General features: G+C 38.6%; 3 protein-coding genes across 13 annotated transcripts in view; 2 read left to right on the plus strand and 1 right to left on the minus strand.

Annotated features, from left to right (window-relative positions):
- The window catches only part of jakmip3 (Janus kinase and microtubule interacting protein 3), a 38,148-nt gene extending 36,072 nt beyond the window's left edge, over window positions 1–2,076 (plus strand). For 7 of the 10 annotated variants that reach the window (XM_079596360.1, XM_079596359.1, XM_079596356.1 and 4 more), the window contains 2 exons: window positions 1,612–1,719; window positions 1,854–2,076. In XM_079596360.1, the coding sequence (XP_079452486.1) occupies window positions 1,612–1,719; window positions 1,854–1,988 (243 nt within the window). In that variant the 3' untranslated portion in view covers window positions 1,989–2,076. Of the gene's footprint in view, window positions 1–1,611; window positions 1,720–1,853 lie in introns of those variants that run through there. The other 3 variants (XM_079596365.1, XM_079596366.1, XM_079596358.1) reach the window with 1 other exon arrangement.
- A 2,207-nt stretch (window positions 2,077–4,283) lies between these two features.
- Window positions 4,284–16,690, plus strand: dpysl4 (dihydropyrimidinase like 4). Of its 2 annotated transcripts, none has more exons than XM_079596374.1 (14): window positions 4,284–5,011; window positions 8,769–8,857; window positions 9,154–9,338; window positions 10,107–10,271; window positions 10,414–10,475; window positions 10,735–10,815; window positions 11,195–11,263; window positions 11,892–12,012; window positions 12,119–12,275; window positions 12,529–12,670; window positions 12,959–13,129; window positions 13,284–13,463; window positions 13,617–13,788; window positions 14,779–16,690. In XM_079596374.1, exons 1-14 carry the CDS (start codon window positions 4,652–4,654, stop codon window positions 14,868–14,870), a joined length of 2,046 nt encoding a protein of 681 aa, XP_079452500.1. In that variant the 5' UTR covers window positions 4,284–4,651; the 3' UTR covers window positions 14,871–16,690. The 2 variants fall into 2 exon arrangements, with proteins under 2 accessions (XP_079452500.1, XP_079452501.1); XM_079596375.1 differs by lacking the exon at window positions 4,284–5,011 and adding an exon at window positions 5,809–6,088.
- LOC306990080 (E3 ubiquitin-protein ligase TRIM39) lies at window positions 16,485–21,769 on the minus strand. The gene is made up of 6 exons (XM_079596376.1): window positions 21,150–21,769; window positions 19,996–20,091; window positions 19,548–19,778; window positions 19,386–19,408; window positions 19,001–19,119; window positions 16,485–17,627 (listed from the first exon to the last, which is right to left on the minus strand). Exons 1-6 carry the CDS (start codon window positions 21,549–21,551, stop codon window positions 17,092–17,094), a joined length of 1,407 nt encoding a protein of 468 aa, XP_079452502.1. The 5' UTR covers window positions 21,552–21,769; the 3' UTR covers window positions 16,485–17,091.
- Between the last annotated feature and the right edge of the window lie 405 nt (window positions 21,770–22,174).

Here is a 22,174-nt window from a genome sequence, read left to right on the forward strand (position 1 = left end):
CTCTTTCCTCTTAAACTATATTCAAATAAAAAAAAGTTCATTTAAATTGCAGTGATATTTCACAATATTACTTATTATATTACTTTATATTACAATATTACTTTAAAAATATTCACAATATTACTGTAATATTGTATCTACTGTATATTTAATCAAATAAATGCAGCCTTGGTGAGCAAAATAGAGTTCTTTCAAAAACATTTTAAAATCTTACTGACCCCAAACTTACAGTATGAACTGTAGCCTTGCTGTGTGGTTTCTAATGTGTTTTGAATGGATGGATGGATGGATGGATGGACTGATAGATGGGTGGAGGGATGGATGGATGGATGGATGGAATGATGGATGGATGGATAGATGGATGGACGGATGGATGGACGGACTGAAGAATGGACGGATGGACGAATGGATGGACGAACCGAGTGAAGAATGGATGGACGGATTGACTGATAGATGGGTGGAGGGATGGATGGGTGGATGGATGGATGGATGGATGGACTGATAGATGGGTGGAGGGATGGATAGATGGGTGGAGGGATGGACTGATGGATGGATGGATGGACTGATGGACGGACGGACTGAAGAATGGATGGATAGATGGATGGATGGACGAATGGATGGATGGACGGATGGAAGAATGGAGGGATGGATGGATGGATGGACTGATAGATGGGTGGAGGGATGGACGGATGGAGGGATGGATGGACTGATGGATGGGTGGAGGGATGGATGGATAGATGGATGGATGGATGGACGGACTGAAGAATGGAGGGATGGATGGATGGACTGATAGATGGGTGGAGGGATGGATGGACTGATGGACGGACGGACTGAAGAATGTATGGATAGATGGATGGACGAATGGATGGATGGACGGACTGAAGAATGGACGGATGGAAGAATGGATGGACGGACGGACTGAAGGATGGATGGATGGAGGGATGGACGGATAGATGGATGGATGGATGGATGGATGGACTGATGGATAGATGGATGGACGAATGGATGGATGGAGGGATGGAAGAATGGATAGACGGATGGACGGAAGAATGGAGGGATGGAGGGATGGATGGATGGATGGATGGATGGACGGACGGATGGACTAATGGACGGACGGACTGAAGAATGGATGTATAGATGGATGGATGGACGGACGGACGGACTGAAGGATGGATGGATGGATTGATGGACACACGGACGGACTGACGAATGGGATGGATGAATGGACGGATGGATGGACAGATTGACAGATGGATGGATGGACAGATTGATGGATGGATGGATGGACGGATGAATGGATGGACGGACTGACGAATGGATGGATGGATGGACAGATTGACAGATAGATGGATAGATTGATGGATGGATGGATGGATGGATGGATGGATGGACGGACAGGTGGATGAATGAATGAATGGATGGACGGACTGACGGATGAATGGATGGATGGACGGACTGACGGATGAATGGATGGATGGACGGACTGACGAATGGATGGATGGATGGATGGATGGATGGATGGATGGATGGATGGATGGATGGACAGACTGATGGATGGATGGATGTCACCCGGTTGTAACTGTAACTGTTGTGTTTTACTTGTGATCACAGGCCTCAAGTGTTCTTCTGTCCCAGAGGAGGAGTGACACACACGTGCCATCAGGGGTCTCAGCGATCTCCTCTGTGCTGATACACTCTGGAACATGGACATGGAATATGGTGCTGTCTATCTTGTGGACTTCTAAACTATTTTTATCCTCCTGACCTTTTGAACTATGCTTTGTGTAAGCTCTTTGCGTGTGGAATTTAAGGACTCTTAAATTGAAACGCTCTCTCCTTTCCCTGCTGAGCAGGTGGTGCTGGAGGCTGCTTCCCTTTGGAAGCCTGATGGAATGAGAGATGTTACGTTAAAAACCTTCCTCCCACTGTTTACACTCACTCTGCTCGGGTTCCCGGTGGCACGTCTGGTGTTTGCGTGGTGGCGCTAGCCCTCCCTCCTGAGCTGAAAGATAAATCCTGGAATTCACATTATGTCTGGTTTTTTAATGTACAGGAGCAGTGTTTCAAATAAATTTCTCAGAGGAAGACACAAAAACTTCTGCATCTTTTTTCTGTTCATTGAAAATAAATGACCACGGTGGATTCTGGGATAAATAAGTGCCTCTGAACGGCCTCAATCTTAAGGTAAGCTTGATTTGTGCTTATGCTTCTGAATATGGTTAGCTTTAAGTCTATGTATTGTTTGCTTATAATGTGCGGGAACGGGTGATTGTAAAGTGCACCAGATATACTTTTCTCACATGTGCATTATTTCAAATTATTTTTGCAATAATTTTTGATTCCAAAGACACTTATTGTCTAAAATAATATTTCAGTATAAAAGTATTATTATTTATTATACTACTAATAGGATTTATAAATATAATATAATATTATAAGAAGTATTTATAAGAAATATAGTCAAGTACATTGATTTTCACATTTGCATTATTCCTTATTTTACAACTACGGAGATACCATAATGAAAATTATATATAAAATATGATTGTTATTTATTATATTACTTGTAGGATTATTATATTTTACTAATTATGTCAGAAGAACTTTGGAAGAACTTCGAAATACTGTCTGTCAAAATATAAATGTATAGAAATGTGGAGGCTAAATATTTTTAATAATACTCTAAAATTCTCTTTTTACTCTATAATAGTAATGATTATATATATATATATATAGTATCTTTGTTGTGTTAATATGAATAGAAATTATAATACTTTAGTAAAAAAAATAGATTTATATAAATAACTAATATAAATAAAATCATATAAATAATTTATCATATTTGTAAAAAAAAAATATAGTAATGTAATATGTAAAGTTTTGTAAAGTTGTTTTTTTTATATTGAAGTGTCTAGTACATATTAAAATGGTTACTAAAAAGTATTTCCTCTGAAGTTGTAAAGCAATAGTGAGGTCTCACAGAACTGAACAGCTGAGCTTGTTGTTTTAGAAACTGAACTAATAGACATTCATGATTTTATGAACCTGGCATGTCACTCACACGACTCTGCTGTGGACGAGAGAGATAGTGGGGAAATTGAGGTTTCTGCCTCCGGCTGGTTCTTCCATCTCACTCTGTTACATCTGCCACAAGAAATGCCAATGCATTACAATCAAAGAGAAACCCAGGAAGAAACCGCTCCGGAATATGGGCTGTGGCTCACAGATACCCACGAGTCCTCTGTGCTTTCAGAAATAAGGAGATGTCTTTTACGATCATGGTATTTGAAGCTTCTTTGAAACTCCTTAACTAGAAAACATGCAGGAAAAAAAAAAATGTTTTGCTACATGATGTGAATTTAGAAAGAGCTTTTGATATGGAAATAAACATTGAGTTTATTCACACATGCACTTTCCTACTAAAATTGGTCATGAATTTATGATTGATTGTGGCTGTTACTGACGGTGCTTTTATTGTTTTGACAATTGAGATATTACACAGTTGTTGACAATATATTTTATGGGTCCATTTACATGTGCACATAAAAAGTGTCGAGATAATCTCCTCGGGTCAGGAATGTCTGTTAGATTAAATCAAATGCAAACCCTCTTTCCTCAGGCTATTCTTAGACTTCAGCTATTGTGCTTTTATACGACCCATTCTGTCTGTAAAGTGTTTAACGCATGCACTCCCAGAGGCATTCGGCATATGGATCAGGACTCCTTGTCCTTTGGGCACATCTTCAACCCTCCAGATGGACTTTCCCAGATCTCCACATGCACAGATGAGACCAGACGCACTGTAAACGGCATCTGCATGCATTTGGTAGAATTAGCATGTGTCTGTTTAACATGATCCTAATGCAACCCATGAGCTGATAAATCACTGATGGAGGATCAGAATAGATAACTAGTTATTAAAACACTGTTTTGAAGGTGTTGCTTTTCATTAAAAAAAATTTTTTTATAGTTTTGTATCACTATACATGCAGTTTTTATGATCTCATAATCATTTGTTTTATGAATGCCCAAATAATAAAAATATAAAAAATATTTTGGATGGATGGATGGATGGATGGATGGATGGATGGATGGATGGATAGATAGATAGATAGATAGATGGATGGATGGATGGATGGATGGATAGATAGATAGATAGATAGATAGATAGATAGATAGATAGATAGATAGATAGATAGATAGATAGATAGATAGATAGATAGATAGATGGATGGATGGACGATAGAAGCATTTCAAATACACTTTCCCTTATGAATTTCACCCTTGAAACTTGATGATGACTTTATTTTCAAGCAAACTACTCAATTGCAGGAGAATGCATTTCTAGTTCCTCTTCTCACACTTACTATTTTGTGAATGAGATTTTCTAAAGAGTCAGAAGCAGGACTTAGTATTGATTCTCTGTGATTGTACTGTTTGTAAAACAATCGATTTGCCTTAATCTCGAGGGAGCGCTCGTGCCTTTTCTAATCCAGTGAGTGGAGGATTTCAGCACCACGCCTCTCCGGACAGCTCCTATAACAGCACCTGCACGCATGACAGTCGCTGTCACACACTCTGACACTCGTGGAATAAGTGTGTCCCTGGAATACTAGTTCTTCAAACAAGCTTCCCATTTCTTCTGTGAGCCATGTCTGAGAGAAGACTCCTTCCACCGGATGATGACCAGGGTTCCCTGTTGTCGAGACTGGGCACCGACAGCCCTAAACCCCGAGTGAAGTTCGGGGGGATGTTCTGCAACATCGAAGGAGCTTATGAGAATAAAACCCTGAATTTTGAGTCGTACAGCCCCAGTTCTGCCAGGAGAAACCCCCGGGGACGAGTGGACGATCAGAGGGACAATTTCAGCGACACGTCGAGCATGAGTGATTTCACCAGCGTGAGTCAAACCCCTCCGAACCGAACACAGTCCAGCCCGTCCTGCTGTTCACAGGGCCAGACCCTCGTTTACCCCACCGGACCCAGTCGCGTGCATAACGGGCGGCGAGAGGTAATCACATTCTTCGACTATTCCTTTTAATGTGTAGATCATGGAACTCTCACTGCAGTTTAAAACAGGCTATATTAAATATATTATAATTATCCATTTAATTTATGTATCAAGTTTACATAATGTTTGTCTCAAAGCTTTATAAAAAGCAAGTGAAACTTGTCTTATTTAGAACATAATGCTCTAATAAAGTTGTTTTGGCTAATATATACCAGGCTCACTCAGAGATGCTGTGAAGTTGTGACCACTGGGGGGGGAAACAGACTTAAATATATAAAGCCTATTTATACTTTTTGAAAAAAGAAGTGTACTTTTTTAAGCGATGTATCTGTCAGTAATTATAGCTATAGGTATTTTAATCATTCGGTTTGCATTCAAAGCAGCATGGATGATTTTGAACTATTTTATTTTATGTGAAATTTCGTTTTCTAGTGCAGTGAGTGGACAGACACATAAATGGGCAAACTTATATATTTTATAATGTTTTCTTTGTGATGTAATAATTTGTGCGTCAATGGCTTAATTTTACTCTATTACTTTGCAATAGTTAAAGTAAACGATTTTCTGAAATTGTGTCCCAAGAATAAAATGTTCTTTCACACTTTTAAATAAAAAAATAAAAAAATAAAAAAAATACATGCATTTCTGCCTTCGTGCATTGACATTCTCACTTCCCACTTTCTTATTAAGTTGAAAGTTCGATTATTTTTATTTTATTTTATTTTTTTAAAGAATTGTGTAGCCTATAGAGACAGTTTCCGCCTCGCCCCTGACTCTGAGTGTGTGAATACTAAAGCAGCAGATGGTGGGCAGACACAGACAGAGAGGGTGGGGGATCTGGAGTGCTTTTGTCTACAGTGACTATTGAACCCCGGTAATCTTAAACTAAACTACACCCCGAATACTGACACCCGTCCACGCGCCCCGTCGCTGCGCCTTTATTCTGACGTGAGCAAAGATTCGATCATCATCATCATCATCATCATCATCGCTCGCGTCCTCTGGAATCAACGCTGCTCCCAGTCCCAGACCGGTGCCATGTCTTTCCCAGGCAAGAAGAATAACCCTCGCGTCACGGTAAGAAATGTTAGCGATTAAAACCCGAGGCCACCGGTGAATATTTGCTGGCTGCGTAACGAAGATAGTGATGAGGAGGAGGATGATGATGATGATGGTTTTATTGTGCAGTCATGGGTGAGCCGCCGCTGGCAACAACCTGCTGTCCTCGAAACACTACTCAGAAAGCCGGTCAACATTTAAGAGCTGCACTAATGCATTTCATGATGTGAGAAATGCAAACGCTGTGCAAGGGTCTGTGGTTCAGTGTTTAATGTTCTACGGTGGGGGCTAATGCCGGTTTCTCGTGTCCATTGTGTCTTTCATTCATTCATTCATTCATTCACGTCGGCTCGTAGCGGTGCCGGTTGTTGTGACTTCTTCGTGAAAATAAAATACGGGTTTTGTCTGTATATGTTCAGCAATAACTGCTCCATTTCCGCACAGTGCACACAATATAATAATTCCACGCACGTCGCGAGCGTTCAGATCTCTTCTCTGGCCTAGACGTGTGACTGGGGGCCCTGCCCATGAGTCCTGGCCCCTGGCAAGCATAATGGAAAGCATTGTTGGTGAATGTAAAACCTATTTTACAGTTCTAACCAATACGTCTATATATGTCTATTTTAGGCTATTACTGTATATGTCAATGTATCAACTCATTTGGCATATTAAAATATGATTGCTGCAGTAAAATATGCTTATAATAATAATATAGACACAACACAATGAAAAGCAATAATGACTTTTTTGGCCTCTCCAGCAATTGTGGTCAGTAATTAGGCTACAGAAAGCACTTTGCGCACACACACAAAACACCATAACACACATGACATTAACAGTAACAGAACAGTTCAGAGTAGTTTATTGCTGAGAAATAAAATGTAATCAAAACAAATGTGATCACACAGGTAATGGAAATCCCCTGCTCCCCATAAATAATGTAATTCATTGGTTTTAAATATTTTACAATTGCTTTGTTAAACATAATTAAACATTCTCAGCAAACAAACCATTTTTTTACATTAAAATTAAAGTAAAACTACAGGTATTGTCATAAAATATGATGTTAAAATGAAGTAAATTAACAGGTTTTCATTGTAGAACTTCTACATTCTCTGTTAAAATGACATTAAAATAACATTCTTCACGGTGTGGAAAAGTCAGGTGTACTTTTTTTTAGGATTGAAAATAACAAAGGGGCTCTTTACCCCATGTTCCCTATCATAGTTATTTTGTTTAAAAAAAACAATTGTACATTAAAGAAAAGAAAGTTTGCTTTTATTTTTATGTTCATGACCATGTCTGGTTCCAATAACAAAAGTGATGTTAGTGTATTCCTTCCATAAATATAATGACTTTAGACAATGAAAGGGTTAATAAGGAGGATTCATCCATGTGCACTGCAGGAGCGAGAAACCCGGGGAAGAGCGCTGTTAACTCGGCCAAATTGGATCCAATTTCCTTCCGCACAATTTAGCATTGCAGCCTGACCGCCTGTCTGACCCACATTCAAAGCACAAAGAATTACATATACTCAGCATGATTTTACAAACATCTGCATTTTTTTTAATCTAGCAAATTACAGAATAATTGCATATTCCTTCATCCAATAATTCATTACTAAAGGCCCTGTATATGTATACAGTAACATGGGTCGTCCTGGTGCACATTACGTCCTAGACCCTCGCTCTGTCTGTCAGTGTCTCGTCTCTCCTCAAGCAATATCATGGCCCAGAATCGGAAATACTCGGAAGGGATTTTGGCTGTGCCAGTGATGGGCCGCCCGTGGAAGTGTCACATTGCATTAAAGTGAAGCTCTGTGGGTTGCACGCCACCCTGGCGCAGCGAGTGTGGTGAAATACCCTTCAGCAAGAGTCTAGAAAAGTTTATTTCATTTATTTCTTTATTTAGCCATGTCTGTTGAGACTTTCGCTGCGTGAGGGTTAGGTTTGCTGCTTTGAGTGGAGGTTGGCATTGTCTAACAGTGCCGTGAATGATGTTTCATGCCTGGGTGCCCTAACAAGCCCAGTTGCCTGGCATAGTTCCATGCCAAGGGTGAGTGAACGGGCATTGCTTCATCTAAATGCGGCGGTCTCCTGTAACTGGGCTTATGATTTGGACTCAATTAAAAGTGTCAGTACCATTCCTCACTATGCATTTATGCAAAACCGCAGCAGTCATGCATGACTAATGGAGTAAACAGAAAAGTGTTGTCACAGATGAATGGAGTCGCCGGTTATCTTTCTATTGTGTTCTCTACCTCTGTCTGGGTTTTTAAATGTCTGGGTTTTCAATGATAAAATCTCTCTGATTAGCTCCTTAAAGAACGTTGCATATTCTTAATAGGAGGATTTGCATGCATTATACCCCTCTTTGTGCTCTTGTGCTTTGAAATCACTGTAGATCTATAACCCAAAGTCTCTGGAACTGGGTCGGCACAGTTTCAGTGAAATTCAAGTCATCGGATTTAAATATAATGATGTTTTTGGTATCTTTCTTGACACTGAACATGTCAAACGATGTTGTCAAACCTATGTCAAAAAGTTCAAATATGTCCATATGCGAATAGTTTTAGTCTCAATTATTTAAGGTTCCATGGAAGGGTGAGTAAATATCAGAATGTTCATTTGTAGTGGAACGATGACTTAAAAGTTACATCACAACATGCAGCACTAAATTCAGTCTTTTTTTTCCACAGGGTGACAAACTCATCATTAAAGGTGGAAAAATCGTAAATGATGACCAGTCATTTTATGCCGACATTTACATTGAAGATGGAACCATTAAGTAAGATTTCATTCTTTTTTTTTTTTATCTACATATATGTTACATACACTAAAAAATGCTGGGTTGTTTCAACCCAATTTTGGGTCAAATATGGACAAACCCAGCCATTGGGTTAAATTTTTAAAATACATTTCTAACCCAACGTTTGGGTTTGTCCATACTTGACCCAAAATTGGGTTGAAACAGCCCAGCATTTTAGTTGATTGCAATATTATGTAAAAATTAATTTATCCGAAGCAACTTACAAATGAGTGACATCTCGAGAAATGTTTATTTTGTGTTATTCTGACTGGTAGGCAGATTGGCGAGAACCTCATCGTACCTACTGGTGTGAAGACAGTGGATGCCTACGGGCACATCGTGATCCCAGGAGGCATCGACGTGAACACATGTCTACAGGCCCCTCACCTGGGCATGACCCCGGCAGACGACTTCTATCATGGCACCAGTGCAGCTCTGGCAGGAGGAACCACCATGATCAGTATGTCATCACATCAACATCTCGTATGAAGACGCACAGTAGTGAACAGATCATTAAACTCAGTGGAAACAGTGGGCCATTACTGTGGGCCGAAAGGAGGGTCTCTGGTAAAAAAAGAAAAGTGTGTGTGTCGTATAGTATAAGGGCATGAGAGCTTGTCGAGACTCATGAAATCAGGAGAATTGGGGTCACAGCGCTGTCACTGTCTGTTCTCTTCTCTTCTGCTCAACTTTCCTTAGATTAGCCACTGTACTGAAGTCATTTAGGACGGAGAAATGTCTCTTTTACAGCGTTTGCATTGTTCAGTTGAACTGTATTTAAAGGGATAATACACCCAAAAGTTAAAATCCTGTCTTCACTTACCTCATGAAAGAAAATAGTGATTTCTGTCCCTCCATTCCAGTCTATTCGGCCAAAACTCTGATGCATCAAAACGTCCGTGAATATCGTAAAATAAATTAATACATGAAGTTACTCAATTATAAGCAGCTCATAAAATTGGCATACATAATTAGATAAAAATAGCATCTCAGACTTCTGTCATTGCTTAAAGTATTAAATCAACTACCCATTTATGACCACACGCATTTAAAGGGGTCATGATACTTTTTTAAAAATAATAAATATAAAAAATGCAATATTCCATAAAAAAAAAAACAAGAACTGTCCATGTTGATTTCATGGTGACTTTAACATACCAGTCTATTTCTCAGCATAAGCATGTGTTTTTCATCAGTCTCCTCTGCTCGTCTTTCTCACTTCCTGTAGTTGACCATGTTGTGCCTGAACCGGGCGCTAGTTTACTGGCAGCATATGAGCAGTGGAGGGATACGGCAGACAAGAGGTCGTGCTGTGATTACTCTCTGCACATCGACATCACTCGCTGGCATGATGGGCTGTTTGAGGAGCTGGAGTCTCTGGTCAAAGATAAAGGTGATGTGAGATTTCAGGTGTGACTTTGATATTTTTGCTTTACTGTTTATTTATTTTTTTAACACACATTAAAACACATTTTGCATTCAGCTCTAGAAAGATATATTACATTATAATAACACATTTCTGTTTTTCTTTTTAGGGGTCAACTCATTTCTCATCTTCATGGCTTATAAGGACAAGTACCAGAGCTCGGATACACAGGTTTGTTGGCCATGCGATTCTGAATTTATTGTACAACTTTAATTAGTCACATATACTGTACAATCTTACATCGTAAAACAGTCAAAGAGCTACATTTAGTAGAAGTAGAAATCATTTGTAGCATTATACATGTATTTACTGTCACTTTTGATCAATGCAATGCTGAATATTTTTTTAAACTTACTGACCCAACCTTTTGAAAAGCGATGTATGTTTTATAGCTCATATTTACAAGAGCAAACACTCTCTGTGTCTGTAGATCTATGAGATGTTTAGTGCCATGAGAGAACTGGGAGCCATTGCACAGGTTCATGCTGAAAACGGTGACATCATTGATGAGGTAACTATGATATGTTACCATTAAAGGGATAGGTCACCCAAAAATAAAAATTCTCATCATTTACTCACCAACAAGATGTTGAGGCCCCATTGACTTCCATAGTATTTTTTTCTTCTTCTCCATACTATGGAAGTCAATGGGGTACATCAACTTGATTACTGACATTCTTCAAAATATCTTCTTTTGTATTCAGCAGAAGAAAGAAACTCATACCAGTTTGGAACAACTTGAGGATAAATAAATTATGACAGAATTTTTGGGTGAACTATCCCTTTAATCTAAATGTCTTCAATTGCTAATACATTTCAATAATTTCTTATAAAATATACAAGTTTTATATCATACTTGGATCCATTGCTGGTTTTGTTTGTAATCTCAGGAACAGAAGAAGCTTTTGGATCTGGGAATCACTGGTCCAGAGGGACACGTACTGAGCCACCCAGAGGAGGTTAGTCTTACCATGAAATCATAATTGACCATCCTTGTTGTTGTTTATTTGGAATATTGCAGTATTTATTATAACCACAACCATCCAATAATTTCCCGATGGACAAAATCAAGTCCCAACCCTAAATTTGTTCTTGTTCAAGAAGCTGTTTCACTCGGATAAGCATTTTGTCTTATTAAAGGTCAGTGTACCCTCAGTATGATTTTGAAACCATATAAAAAAAACGGAAGTTGCGATAGTCTTTTCCTCCCTTTTGTGGGATATATATTTAAATGAAACGGCTTTTTAAACAAGAAAACACTTGATTTGGGACTTTATTTGGTCCATGGGGAATTGATTGGATGGTTAGATCGTTGTGGTTTGTTATTGGTGAATCTCATGTGAGTGACAGGTTGCCCCGCCCTCGTGCCAGTACACGCATCATCAGAGAAGACAAGAGATGTCGCTGCAAGAAAGAGAGAAGTTATTTTGATTAAAGATTATGAGGACACATGTGCACAGATAAATACTGCAATATTCCATAAAAAAAAAAAAAAAAAAAAAAGTATTGCAAGTTTTTATTTCATGGTGACTTTAAATCCAACTCGTTCTACCACTGGTTCACACAGTTTTGGTGTTTTTCCTCCAGGTGGAGACTGAGGCTGTGTATCGAGCCATCACCATTGCTAAGCAGGCCAACTGCCCTCTCTACATCACCAAGGTGATGAGCAAACCTGCTGCTGATGTCATCGCCAAGGCCAGGAAAAAGGGTACGACTGTGGACAGAGCTGCTCTAAAACACTGCAACAGAAACACAAATTTACTGCCTCTTCTCATGGTTTTCTTTGTATGTCATGTGCTCTGATTGATTTTCAGGCATGGTCATCTATGGGGAACCAATAGCAGCCAGTCTTGGCACAGACGGATCGCACTACTGGAGCAAACACTGGGCCGAAGCTGCTGCGTTTGTCATGTCTCCTCCTCTCAGCCCAGACACCAGCACTCCAGACTACCTCAGCTCACTGCTGTCCTGGTGAGCAGGACATCCATCCATACATCCGTCCATCCATACATCCGTCCATCCATACATCCGTCCATCCATACATCCATCCATCCATCCATCCATCCATACATACATACATACATACATACATACATACATACATACATACATCTTTGTCTGTGTGTCTATCTATCTATCCATCTCTGTCTATCAAGTACTTTGATTTTTTTTTTTTTTTTTTTGTCTATTGAAATTCCTCCACTTTGATGTTTCATGTTTTTAGTGGGGATCTTCAGGTAACAGGCAGTGCTCACTGCACCTTCAGTACGGCACAGAAAGCTGTTGGAAAAGACGACTTCACCCTCATCCCAGAGGGGACTAATGGCATTGAGGAGCGTATGAGCATCGTGTGGGATAAAGCTGTGGTAGGTCTTCCTTATGTTTTTGATAAATAAATAAAAACAAGACATTTCAAATGTTTAAAAAAATATTTAAATACTCCAACACTACTAACGACTGTGCTTTAAAGTTCACATTCTTTGTAAAGAGCCATTCTGTGATGTTTAAATCCTCTATTGGTCATATGTCATGATGAATTCACAGGTCAAACATGAACTTTAGTACACAACAAGATACTTGTATATGCTTGCATATTTGTATGTATGTGACAGCTCTCTTATGTGCAGTTTTTCACTGATGTTTTTGTCGCATAGGCCACAGGTAAAATGGACGAGAATGATTTTGTTGCAGTAACAAGCACAAACGCTGCAAAAATCTTCAACCTGTATCCTCGGAAAGGCCGGATCGCTGTTGGATCTGACGCCGACATTGTAATCTGGAACACCAAGGAGACGAAAATCTTCTCTGCCAAATCTCACAATCTGGTATGAGAATCTCTCAGTGGCGAAAAGATGGGAATTGTTCTACAGCAGAATTATTTCTGAACTGAACAGAATTCTGTCCAATCCTTGTAATGTTCTATTGGAATTTAGTGGACGTGAAATATAAACTCGTCTGTCTGTATTCTGTGCGCCGCAGACAGTGGAAGTGAATATCTTTGAGGGAATGGAGTGCCGAGGCTTTCCTGTACTGGTCATCAGTCAGGGCAGGATCGTTCTGGAAGACGGGAAACTCAGTGTGACGGAGGGTTCAGGCCGCTTCATCCCTAGAAAAGGCTATCCCGACTACGTCTACAAGAGAATCAAGGCCCGAGGCAGGGTAAGAATGTCTGTGTGTGATTATGAATGCTGACTCACTCATTCCAGGGGTCGAATAACAGATGTAACACCCTCACAGACTTTCAAAGTTTAAAAAGACTCAACTTTTGAATTCTGAAGGGTCACTTTCATGATCAAATTTGTTTTTTTGCAGATGGCTGATGCCCGTGGTGTTCCTAGAGGAAACTATGATGGCCCCGTCCATGATGTCATAAGTATGACCAATTCTGTACCACCCACGCCCACCTCTAGGGGGCCCTCATGTCCAGGAAAGAACCCGCTGGGACCGTCCAGAAATTTGCACCAATCTGGGTTCACTTTATCTGGTAAGCACCTTTGTGATTGGTTTCTTGCTCCTTCTTACTGTATTTACTGACAGGGTTCAAAGAAAACAAGGAAACTGAAAGTAAAAATCCCACTAATTTCCTCCACAGGATGTATTTTATAATTGTACTAACCATTTATTCACTTTTTAAATTCCATTTTTATTGTCTTATCTACAAGTAGGCTATTATATCAACTAATTATACGATTATTCGAAAGTCATATATACAGTACCATTTACTAGTTTTGGTTCAAGTTTGTTTTAAATAAATGAATACTTCTATTTAAAAAAAACATTGAAGATCTCATCACCAGAATAAATTTCATTATAAAAGGTATATAACAATAGAAAACAGTTATTTAACAATTTAACAATTTAATATTTAACAATTTTCATAATATTTGACTTTTTTTCCCAAATAATTGCAGCCTTAAAGATTTCTTTAAAAATAATAATACAAATATTTTTCTTATGATCTCAACATAAAAACTTTTTGTAATTTAAATATATTTCTGAGATCAGGAAAAAAAAGTTTAATAAAAAGGCTTTAAAAAAAAAAAAAAAAAAACTTCTCAGCACCAAGGCACTTAAAACAAATTGTGTGTACTGTTTTATAATAATCAGTAAATTTATATTGATTACATCACTCAAAATCCTTGAGTTGTTCATCCCCTCATAAAAGATAAGTTCACAGTCCTTGTAATTTAGCATTGCATTGTAATATGTAATAATGATTTATCTTGGACCTTGGTTTGATTCATGGCTTTGAAGATTTTTTTTTTTAATCTTTATGGAGAAAAAGAATGAAAAAATACTTCCAGAACAAACGCTGATGAAAACCCACATGTATAATCTGAGTCTCTAAATCAAGTGAAGTTCAAACAGACATACTTTTATTACAGTCAACTTCAACTATACACCTGCATTGTATCCAAACTAAAAACACAGAAAAAGTGTTGAAACGCATGATTTTTTTTTCTTTTACTCAAAGGCACTCAAAAGGATGACCACATCCCGCGGCGTACGGCACAGAGGATCGTAGCGCCTCCTGGAGGCCGTTCTAATATCACATCCCTCTCTTGAGCTTCATCCACCAGGGGATCCGACAGCAACACTTCCGCCTCTTCCAGCTTCCAGTTTTATATTACCCGTATCATGCAAATATTTAACCCAATAATAAATCCATACACTCACTATGCAGCAACTCAATATAGCTTTCCATGAGTTCATATTCACGATGTAATCTGCCTCCTCCTCTGGTCAGACTCACTCATAATAATAAAGTAGCATGCTCCTCGATCAGAGTCACCCAGAATCCATTCTGCTTTAGCGTAGCAATAGCATTGATGGCGTAAAGACGGCTAGTGATTGTTGTGTGTTTGTGAACCACTGAATGGATCTCATTCTAGTGCTGCCTTTAAACCAGTGCTTTCCTCCTGCGACGAGACGAGGGCCAGTGTGTTTTCTGCACCAGTAGTGTGGCAAAAAATGACATACTTCCCCTTTAAGAGGCTGTGCTCTGTCATTGTGCTTTAAAGAGGGTCTTAGTGATAAGATATTAAAAAAAGAAACCGTTATCGTTAGGTTTGTCAATGTTGTATCTAAGAGTAGAGCAAAACAAATGGGTTGTAGACTTCTGCGTCTAACTGCATTCACGATTTACAGTTCGTTTTGAAAAGTAAGATGTCATCGAGCTGAGACTCATCACAGATGCAGCAATCAATGCATTTTTTGTATGTTTCTAAGATAACGTTTGGTGCTCTCAATCTACAGATCACACACATGCCAATGTGTTACTGTGAGGAACAGTCACTTTTTGAATCCAGATTTTTAATTCTTTTGAGTTTTATATTCCTGTAATGCAACAGTCTTTTGTAGTCTTAACCAGTATTTGCTGGAATCCTCCATTTTAGAAGTAGGCCTACTGTAACTTTCGTGTGATATTTCAGAGTTGAAGGTGAAGGTCAGTGAAGCTGAGAGAACGCGATCAGTGGATTGTCTTTTCTACCTTCTTGTTCATTCTGTAAATATGTATTTTCTTCTTCTTTTGTTTCAGTTTTGTGCATGGTTTGCATGTCCTCAATAAAACAATGGCTAAAGAGAGTGGTATTTTCTGATCATTTCACAAGTGCTTCTGTCATTTTGTTTCAAAGTATAGTTTTTTCATTATGGACACATTTTCCAGGTTTGGTAAGTTTACTGTAATTCCATGTAATAGAACTATATTGGGCAGAACAGTTTTATTTTTTTAAGAAATAAACACTTTTATTCAGCAAGCAAAGCCTGAGGTTACTAGGCTACTTTCTACTCAAGGAACTTGACACAAATGTAGTGGAGTAAAAAGTAAAAAAAGGTCAAATGTACATTACTTTTTTTTTTGTGAACATTAGAGTGAGACTAGACTATTTATACCGCACAGTAAAGCAACAATCTCGAATTCCATTGTTGACTTCCTCTTATACAGGACCACATTTCTTATACGATTCACATTTCAAATGTTTGATTACATTCAGCTTGTGTAATGCGTAAACAAATGTACTCTATGTTACTTTTGTTATCAGCTATAATAAAGTTTGCAAAGTCATGATCACCAAAGGGTAAAGAGGCTTGTGTGTGCTGAAGCTCAGGCCAGGGGATCGAGTGTCTGCTTTCTCCAGAAACGCGTGTCATCCACTGGGGTTGATGAAACAGGACAGGTGGAGATCAGAGCTTTATTAAGAGCGCTGTTCGCCCGCTTTACCACAAAGACACATGAACAACAAGCATGTGATGCTCAGGCGCCATGTTGTATTGTCAGCTGCATCAACTGTAACAGTTTTTCATCTTCTCAAACATTGTATCAATTTGTCATTTATCAGATATAGTACCATTCAAAAGGTTAAGGTCAGTGCAGTTTTTTTTTTTGAAAGAGATTAATACTTTTATTTAGCAAGGAATCATGGATTCCACAAAAAAAAAAAACAGTAGGCCTACCACTGTTTTCAACATTGATAAGAAATGTTTCTTGAGCAGCAAATCAGACTGATGTCTGAAGGATCATGTGACACTGAAGACTAGAGTCAATTCGATTCACATGAATAAATTGCATTTTAAAATGTAGAATATTAGAATATTCAAATAGAAGAATTTTTTTTTTTTTAATTGTAAAAATATTTCACAATATTACTGTTTTTGCTGTATTTTGGATCAAATAAATGCAGCCTTGGTGAGCATTAGAGACTTATTTAAAAAATCTTCCCGATCTAAAGCTTTTGATCGGTAGCCTAGTGTATATATAGTTCTTTGAGCTGATGCTGATCTTGAGTTACTCCGTGTACACAGAGACCTTCTCAGCTAAAATATGCAGTGGACGTCTTTTACATGTATTGGAGAAATACGGGAACATCTTTTCCGTAAACTTGTGCTTATACTTGTACAGCAGCGAGTTGTCACTGGCATCCGAGAACATCACTCTGCCACCCTCCCAGTCGAGCTGGACTCGTATCTTCTGAGGCTTCTTCTTGAGCGTCAGAGGAGTGTTGGTGGCCGTCCGCGCGCGATACTCTCCTCCGTACAGGCAGATGATCCACATGCCACGGTCAGGGCTCGGGGGAAACCACTCTTTCCGCTGCACGCTCTCCTTCACCACTCCCAGTGCCCATTCGCTGCAGTCTCCCACCTCCACGTCCCAGCTGTGGCGACCAGAGCTGAAGCCCTCAGAGCCCAGGACGCACTCGTAGAAGCAGAAGCGCTCGGGGTTGTCCGGGACCTGCTGGTCTTCCTCGCTGTAGAGGATGGTGGTCAGGTCGTCCGACAGAATGACGCAGATGTCTGCGGTGTTGGGATCAAGGATCACGGGAGCTGAAGGTTTGAGATGTATTCAGAGTTTAGTCGTGATTAAACTAGATATTGATAAACAAAATGACATTTCTATGTTATTTTCTGAGTTTGTGAAATATGCAGAACTGGTTAAAACAAAATCTCAGTTAAAAAATTTTAAGGGAGACATTTATTTTATTTTATATCATATACTATATTAAATCAGATTTACTCACTCTTTACCCACTTCTTGTAGTTCAGTAACCAAGTTGATATGCTTGTAATAGGCTATCTATATATTTAACCAAAGAAATTTTACTTGTTTTATTTTGTTTCATATATTACAGATTTAAGAGTAAGACTGTTCTGATGACTTCTTGTAGTTTTGCAACAGAAAGATCTTAATATTTTGACTGAGCTCATTATTTATTTATTTTATCTTAGAAATTACAGATTTATCAACCCTAAAGAGTGAGTAAAGGCTTAAATCTGATGACTTGTTGTCTAAAAGATCTAAATATTTAACTAGATAATACAAAATTTTCACTTATACTGTATTTTATATAATATATTACAGATGTCCCACCCCTATAGAGGGAGTAAAGATTTAAGCAAGAAGTCATCAGGACTTCTTGTAGTTCTGTAACCAAGTTACTTAAAATAAAAATCAAATTTCTTTGGTTAAATATTTTTAGGTAAATCAACTTGGTTACAGAACTACACATAGTCATCAGAACAGTATTTACTCACTCTTTAGGGGCAGATAAATCTGTAATTTATGATAAAATAAAAGTCCAATTTCTTTGGTTAAATATTTTTTATAATAAATTACAGATTTATCTGCCCCTAAAAAGTGAGTAAATACTGTTCTGATGACTTCTTGTAGTTCTGTAACAGAAATATCTAAATATTTAACCAAAGAAATTTTACTTTGAGTTTATTATTGTTATTTTATTTTATATAATAAATTACAGATTTACCAACCCGTAAAGATTTAAACAAGTCTGATGACTTCTTGTAGTTCTGTACTTGTAGTTCTGTAACAGGAAGATCAGAGTTTTCCAAAAATGTTGAAAATGAGATGATATATGCTTGTAATATCTAAATAGAAACTCAAGTCAAGTTTCTATGTAATTTGTATTAATTAATTATTATTTTTAAATGAATTACAGATTTACCCGCCCCTAAACGGTGCGTAAATACCAAACAAACTGGGATTGTTCTTGTTACGTCACTTTGACAGTCTCTCTCTCGGTCCAATCTGTGCAGGTCAAAAGTGTAAGTCTGTGAGACTAGGGGTATAGCAATAACTTTTAATCATTCCTATGCCCTAATTGCTATATAATGGCTTTCTGAGCACAACAGAAGACTTTGCATGTTGTTAATTGTGCGAGATGTGGTCTGTTTGCTCTTACTGTATGTGACTTCGGTCTGCATCTTCTCCCACACTCTGAACGTGAGTGAGCCGATGTGTTTGGCCACATCTATTAAAGTTCCTGACACTTCTCCCGGATCCTGCACAGTGCAGTCCATCCTGTGACAGAGAGAGAGAAGCTTCGTCAAAGCAACTGTGAGGTTCATCTCAAATTGGTAAAGAGCCTCATTCAACAAACTCAAATTAATATTTCATGTTTTGAAATATTTCTAACTCAAATTTTCTTTTATTTAAAAAGCAAGCTGCTAAACTGCTCACACTGTCTGGGCTTATTTTGCAATATTGATGAGCTGTAGAACTGTAAAAGCACCATTCATTTACACTGTGTAACACAAATATAAAAATATATACATCCATACAATTACCGTTCTGATGTCTTCTTGTAGTTCTGTAACAGAAATATCAAAATGTGCTGCTCTAGTTTTTCTCCGCATGTAATTTCTATATTTTGAACTAAAGGAATATTATGTTTCTTTTTATCAAAACTAATAAAAAAAAAAGAAAATATTCTTGATATTTTTCCCTACCTTCAAGAATGCCATATCATCAGCGCTCATGGCCTCTTCTGATGAACTAATGGCTTCTCTTAATGTCATTATCTCATCTGTTAGTCTGTCCATCTTGTCCTTCATCTTCTGGCTCTTCTGCTCCTCTTCCTCGCTCAGAGCTCTCAGCATGGAGATCTCCTCATCTAGCAGGAACTGATGAAGCTTTTCAAAGTTCTCCTTTATCAGACGCACTGTGTTTTGTGCCTGTCTCTGTGCGGAGGGTGGAGAAAATTGCCGTTTGTGCAAAATGTGTACTAATTTAGTTAGTGCATGATTAAATAACTAATCACTGTAGTAAATAGATCTGTAGCAAAGATCTTCCCATGCTTATTTTCCCCTTATTTCTTCTACCTCTGTTAAAACATTCATAAGCCCCCAAACAGCCTGGATATCCTGTTAAACTTGGCTTGCATCGATTATTTGTTACCCTGATGTGTTCTGAAGTTTCCTGGCAGGTTTGCTTGGCTGTGTGTAATGTCTCCAGTTTCTCCTGAAGAGGTCTAAGAGCTGCTCTCAACTCCCTCTGTGAAGAAAGTGAATTATTGTCAGTTCTTGCGGGTTCATCTGAAACTGTTTTGCATGCAGAATGAACACGCATTTTGATTTAACAGAAGAACTTTACAGGATTCAAACCTACAATGTAGCGCCCGAACTCCAATGATGAATTTAGAATTCTAAAAAAGTTCTAAGGCATTTGTATAGCAGTGTATTATCTAGTCCTCATTGCCAGGGTTAAATAGTGACCCTGGATCACAAAACCAGTCACAAGTCGCACGGGTGTATTTGTGAAAATAGCCAACAATACATTGTATGGGATAATCAAAATGATTTTCTTCTATGCCAAAAATCATTAGGATGATGATCTTATGTAATGATCATGTTCCATGAGGATATTTTATAAATTTCCTACCGTAAATATATAAAACATTTATTTTTGTGAATAGCACAATCGCAAACATAAATGCACAACTTTAAAGGTGATTTTCTCAATGTTCAGATTTTTTTCAACCCTCAGATTCCAGATTTTCAAATAGTTGTATCTCGGCCAAATATTGTCCTATTCGAACAAACCATATATCAATTGAAAGTTTATTTATTCAGCGTTCGTGTGATGTATAGGCCTACATCTCAATTTTGAAAAAATGTACCCATGTGACTGGTTTTGTGGCCCAGGGTCACAAAATGACACATATGCCAGCATAAAATTGCATAAAATAAAAAGAAACACTTATTTTACACAATATTTACTTAAAATTCTCTACAAAATTATAAAAATGTTTCAACATATGTATAATATTAACAAGGCTGTCATAAAATACTGAACACAACTGGACATGGTACAATAATTAGAGATTACATCGAACTGCATGCTTGAAACCTCAAAATGGCAAAATATCAGCCTATATATCAGGTCTATATCATTACTAAAGACATTCATGGTTATCGGCCAAAAAACCCTCAAAATGGCCAAATATCAGCCAATTATCAATCACTTCTAGAATCATGCAGAGCCTTGATAATTCCTCCAAGCATCATCAGTTTATAACAGCTCAAGCATGCATTTCTGCACGTGTTTCTCACCTTACACTCTTGTGTGGCCTCTTCAATGGAGCTGCACTTGTGATCTTCATGTTCCTCGCCCTGACACTGATCACAGATCAGTTCCTCGTCCTCTACACAATACTGAGTCAGTCTGTCTCTGTGATGTGGGCACAGATCTCCATCCTCCGCCGTCTCCGTGCCCTCCACGGCGTTCCCCACCCGGCGCGGCCGCCCCTCGAACAGCGAGTCGAGCAGCCCCTTCAGCACGCTGTCCAGCAGCTCACGGCCGTAGCACTCCGTACAGCCCGCCTGGTCCTGCCCGAGCTCCTGCTGGCACAGCTGAAGGCAAGCCTGGCACAGGCGGTGTCCGCAGGGCAGCAGGAGAGACCCTTCGCGCTGGCAGCCTGGGCACAAGGAGCTGCTGGAGGGGTCGTCCGACATTCTGATGGTTTTCTGGATGTTGTCGTCTTCTAAATGTCCTTCCTCTCTCTCGATGTCTGGTCTGCAGCTCTCTGGAAGTTACACAATCACGGCTGTGCTCTGCGTATCAAAGGAAATCCCCGTTTGGATAGTCGGTGGTCTATTTATAAGAGGGTTATTTTGATGCATGCTCTCTTAGCTGTTTATATGTAATCGTGTCTGTGTGGATAGTTTCGCTTCGAGCAGATCTTTGGGCAAGGGTATGTTGCTGAGTCACTAATGTGTGTGTGTGTGTGTGTGTGGTCTCTCTGGCATTAAAGAGTAAAGTGATACTACTTGCCTCAAGTGTTCCAACATCAGTCAAAAACAAATCACTTTCATCTGCACCAAACTCAGTTTGTCTGGCAGACTTTCCAGACTTTTTTCATTTTGACTGGATAATCACTTGATGAAACCGCATTATACTTGTTATATTATAAAGTCACACAACTACAAATAGTTTTATAATGTTGCCGGCTCATATCCAATTGCTTATTATTATATTATTGAATAAGATGAACCAATAATAACTCCAACAAAAAGGCATTCATTTTCAATGTTCCCACTATATTCATTAGTTTTCTTAATGAAACCAAAGGACAAAT

Source organism: Phoxinus phoxinus (assembly GCF_949152265.1).
Source record: "Phoxinus phoxinus genome assembly, chromosome: 21".
NCBI lineage: Eukaryota > Metazoa > Chordata > Actinopteri > Cypriniformes > Leuciscidae > Phoxinus > Phoxinus phoxinus.